Source organism: Pygoscelis adeliae, unplaced genomic scaffold (assembly GCF_000699105.1).
Source record: "Pygoscelis adeliae isolate BGI_AS28 unplaced genomic scaffold, ASM69910v1 Scaffold266, whole genome shotgun sequence".
NCBI classification, from domain to species: Eukaryota; Metazoa; Chordata; class Aves; order Sphenisciformes; family Spheniscidae; genus Pygoscelis; species Pygoscelis adeliae.
The window spans coordinates 438466-443201 of record NW_008824987.1 but is presented as its reverse complement, the minus strand read 5'-3'; the positions used below and the strand labels follow the sequence as shown (position 1 = coordinate 443201).

At 42.5% G+C, this 4736-nt stretch overlaps 2 protein-coding genes across 2 annotated transcripts in view; one reads left to right on the top strand and one right to left on the bottom strand.

The window, feature by feature from the left end:
• Positions 1 to 2822, top strand: part of LOC103918687 (schlafen family member 13-like) — a 7382-nt gene extending 4560 nt beyond the window's left edge. The window contains exons 4-5 of the mRNA XM_009326068.1: positions 672 to 1354; positions 2755 to 2822. Coding sequence (XP_009324343.1) covers positions 672 to 1354; positions 2755 to 2822 — 751 coding nt within the window. The remainder of the gene's footprint in view (positions 1 to 671; positions 1355 to 2754) is intronic.
• A 66-nt stretch (positions 2823 to 2888) lies between these two features.
• Positions 2889 to 4736, bottom strand: part of UNC45B (unc-45 homolog B (C. elegans)) — a 12722-nt gene continuing 10874 nt past the window's right edge. The window contains exons 19-20 of the mRNA XM_009326065.1: positions 4601 to 4736; positions 2889 to 3712 (exon numbers count right to left, since the gene is read on the bottom strand). The exon at positions 4601 to 4736 is cut by the window's right edge and continues 11 nt beyond it. Of these exons, the coding sequence (XP_009324340.1) occupies positions 3446 to 3712; positions 4601 to 4736 (403 nt within the window). The 3' untranslated portion in view covers positions 2889 to 3445. The remainder of the gene's footprint in view (positions 3713 to 4600) is intronic.

The following is a 4736-nucleotide window of genomic DNA, read 5'->3' as shown; positions in this document are numbered from 1 at the left end:
CACCCACCGGACACTCCGCCCATCAAATCCATACCTCTCCAGTTTAGAGAGAAGGATGTTGTGGGGGACCATGTCTAAGGCCTTACAGAGGTCCAGATAGATGACATCTGTAGCCCTTCCCGTGTCCACTGATGTAGTCACTCCAGCGGAGAAGGCCACTAGGTTGGTCAGGCAGGACTTGCCCTTGGTGAAGCCATGCTGGCTGTCTCGATTCACCTCCCTGTCCTCCATGTGCCTTAGCGTAGCTTCCAGGAGGATCTGTTCCATGATCTTCCCAGGCACAGAGGTGAGACTGGCCTGTAGTTCCCCAGGTCTTCCTTTTTTAAAAATGGGGGAATTTAAATTATTTTTAATATAAGTTATTATTTAATTTTTAATTATTTTTTTTTAAATTTAAAAGTAATTTTTAAATTTAAAGTAATTTTTTAATTAAAAATTTCCTCCCATTATTAATTTCAACATCCTGTTATTTCACCAGCATTTTTAAATAGCTGAGTACTGATTGGTGTATTTGGTGTGCTATGTGGTCCACCACCATTGCAGTGTTTGAAGTATGTAGTTGGGATGCGTTTTTAGTAAGGCTCAAATTATTTTCTCAATATCCTGAGCACCTACTAATAAATAGATGCAACGCAGAGATTGTTTTTAATCTACTTGTATCTCTTCTGTAGGCAGAAAAACATTTGCCAGGCTGTGACAAGAATACACTTTTTGAAGGCAAGCTTTGAGAACGTGACTCACATAATAATTGATGAAGCTCAGAATTTCCAAGATGGGGAAGGTGATTGGTATAACAAAGCCTTGGCTCTAACTTCAGCACCACATCTCCCTGAGCCCGGCTTTTTCTGGATTTTCTTGGACTACTTACAGACAAGTCACTGCTTCTCAACTGGTCTTCCAGAAGCAACACGGCATGATCCTGTCGAGTCGCTAACCAAAGTGGTTCGTAATGCTAACAGTATCTATAGGTATATAAAAGAAAAGATGGAAAAGATTGTAAAGTACCCTACCCTAAATATCCCCAGCCAACGTTTGGAAGAGTTATTGTGCAGAGCCACATGTGCTTATGCTGTGCAAGGCTGTACTGAAATAAAACACAACCTAGACAGAAATGGAATAGTGAAGTATGTGGCAGAACGTTGTCGTACATATCTTAAAAAGGGTTACTCCGAGAAAGATATTGCTATTCTGTGCTACAGTGATGAAGAAGTAAAAGCATACTATGGAATACTAGCATCAGAAATGAAGTCAAAGTCAAATATATTATTAAAAAAAATTGAGGGAGGGCTAGAGGAGCACGCTATTCTTGACAGCATCCGTCGTTTCTCTGGCTTAGAAAGAAGCATTGTGTTTGGTATTATTCCTCAATCCTTTCCATTTAAGAAAAAAATTTGCAGAAATATACTGGTCTGTGTAGCATCCAGAGCTAATTTAAATCTACACTTGGTAATCACATAGGATCCCAACAAGGCCCTGGTAGGTCAATGGTTATATATGTTTGAAATTTTTTTACTCTGTATTTGAAGTAGCAGGATTTCCTTTGTAATGGCCAGTCGCCTCTAGAAGCCCAGAAGTTCTTGGAAAGCCTCTACAGTCTGTTTTAAATCAAATGTAAGGTTTCAATAATGCAAAGAAAAGAGATACTTTGAATGCCAGTAGAATTACATCATTCCCTGAAGGTTCCTTTCCAGGACTTGCAAAACCTGATGCTCAGCCTTTGACCGCATGCAGGTGCATTGCCAAGTGAAAGCCACTGTGCCAAGACAGGAAACGGGAAGACTTTCTGGCTTTCACCAGCCCACTCCCATACTCACAGTTCTGCTCAGAAAAGTTACCAAACAGCATAGGCATCCAGTGTTAGAAGCCATTTTTTTTTAAAAGACAGCCCCTGTTCAGATACCTAGGAAAGTAAAAATGGGCCTCTGTCCATGTTTTAGCTAAGAAATACAAATAAATGGCTTTTACAGAAGTAGTTTCCCCACTCAATTTCGGCAACAGTCAGTATGGGTTAGAAGAAACCAGTTGTTCCAAAGAGGAGCTTTAGTGGGAGAAGGAAGACTTTGCATAACTGCCCTTAGATACCAATGGCATTTTTTGTCTTCGTTTCAGATGTGTTGGTTAGATAAAACTCTCTGTATAGAGTTAGATGCAAAGTACTTTTGAAAAACAGCCAAGATTCCTAAAACTGAGTCTCCAAAATTGAAGGCTGGTTGAAAACAAGCCATATTGTGGGGTTCATTCGGTTTGGAAGAAGCGTCTGATAGCCGCCTAGTGTGATTATAAAACACCAGCGATTTTACTGAATGTGGTTACAATAAGGAGAAGACATTGTACACAGCTGGCATAACCCTCCAAATAAATTTGCCTTTAGGTTGTCAAACCTATTACCTTAAAAATTCTTGCTTTTCTAACTTCGGGAAGCTAGAGGCACTTTCCTTTTTTTTTTCCTTAATCAACGTACAAGGAAAGACTATCCCCGCGGTTCCTTTCATAACCCCCAAACCTCAACGCTTAATCATGCTATGCCTGTCATGTTCATGCCATGCCTATCGCGTGAATGTCAATATTTACATAATAAAGTTTAATGTGATGACCAACTGGTGGGTTTGCTTCTCATTCCGCTTCTTCCATGAGATATTTTCAACATTCCCTGTTGAGCCAGACACTGCGCCCTGGTGCGAACCTCAGCTTAACCCATTAGTGCCACCTCCTTGTACAGCCTTTCATGGTGACTTTGCGTGTTCATTTGAGCAGCACTGGAGAGTTTGCAAGTGGTGAAAGTTCAGCCTGTACTACCGATTACTCCAGCTTCCTGGGTATGATGCAAAGCTGCAAGTGGGACTTGCCTTAGATTTCCCATTTGCTTAATACAAGCAGATCAGGAATTCCACATGGAACAAAGTAGGGAATTTATTGAAAGTTCATCCACCATCCTCACACTTCGGCACACCATTTAAGGCTGTTTAAAAATACCATAAATGAACCAAAAAAAGCACACAGCTAAAACCCAACCTATTTTCTGACTACAGAAGAGAAGGCATTTAACCCTCCCTGTTCCACCATTGCTAGGAATTCCAGAAGTACCAGGAGCTGTAGGTGGTTGCAGAACAGATTTCATCTCGGCTGAGTTTCCTTCCAACAGCCCCCTGGCACATTTCCAACACAACCAACTCTTTCACAGCTGGGCCTTGAAGCTTTCATCATTATCAGCTGAATGGGGGCAAAGAAAGGATTTACACCACCTGGGAATTACTCAGATGGACACTTTTCAAATTTCCCAGGCAAATGCCCCCCTTTTCCTCATACAGTTTCTGATCCTCCAAAGCTGTCCCCAGACTATTCTGTGCCTTGACAATGGCACTAGATTTTCCTCATGGCTCTCACTTTTCCACATTTCTCAGTAGCTTTTTTTTCCCCACTCAGCCTTTTTTGGTACTTTGTTTCCTCATGCCTGAGAGAGAGGTTTGATCAGCCCATAATCCATGCACCTTGTGAGGCAATCACGTGCTACGTTAATGATGTGCTGCTTCTTGGGGTCATCTTCTTGCTTGCCAATGTATGTCAGAATCTCTAGGAGCTCTGTCTCCACCAGCTTCTTCGCTAGCTCTTTGTCAGCGCTGAATAAGTTGAAAGCGATGACCAGTCCTCGGTGCTGCACTTCCATGTTATCATGCAAGCAGAGCCTCTGCAGGATTTCAAGCCACTGGGTGGTCTTCAAGGGAGAGAGAGATCATTAGTATTGATCTGAAGAATACCTCAATCAAGAATGCGAGTTTGGCAAGGCATTTCTCAGCAGAAGGAAGCGCAGGGACTCACCTCTTCATACTCATGTCAGGTAGGGTTATTTGATAACCCGACTCCAAACTTTTAAACCCAGTTTTTGTTACACTGAAGTCAGAAGCTTTCATGGCACTAGCACATGAAACACATTTCATGTTTAGGCTGCTGGATAATCTCTGTGCAAAGAATCTGATCAGAGCATTGACACAGCTGAGATGACCAGAAGCAGACCACCCACTCCCCACTCTGATTTTCCTGAGCCCCTCTCTTTGGCTTGATTAGTTATTTTTATTCTAACAAGCCCCAGTGCCCAGCATCAGCATGTGTGCAACACAACAGGGTTCGTGAGTTCTCAACCACAGCTCTTCACAGATATTCAGCAGGGTCTGAGTTCTCAGCACCTACAGATCTGTGCAAGGAATGGACATGTTTTGGGATCTGTAAAGCTTATCTATCAAGCTCTTCTCATTTCTGACTGAAACAAGGTTTGGATTTCAGGTTATTTATCAAAAGCTTTAAGGGCCTATAGAATAATATTCTGCATTCCTAACCTTGCTTGACAGTTAGCATCCTGGACTTCGCTTGAAGAATGGCTATATAGAAACGTTTCAGCTCTGAGACGAAGTCTAGTATAAGGCAGGCTGGTTTACTTTGTGCAGGGATGGACTAGCAGCATGCACACCCAGGTCTCAGCTTCACCACTTAAGTTCCTCACTATCAAACTGGTGGACTACATCTTCCTTTTGAGAGGCATTTTCATGACTGAGACAGGCCCCTTCGAGGGTATGTCTACACTGCCAGTAATCACTTATGGTCTTACCACTTCAGTCATCTTAGAGCAGAGTTTCTTTTGTGCTGCTGTAAGCATGGCCAGGGCTCCTGCCGCTGCAACCTGGACTTTCTCATCATCCTCACCACACAGTAACACCACCAACTTCAGCCGGTCATTTCCATCA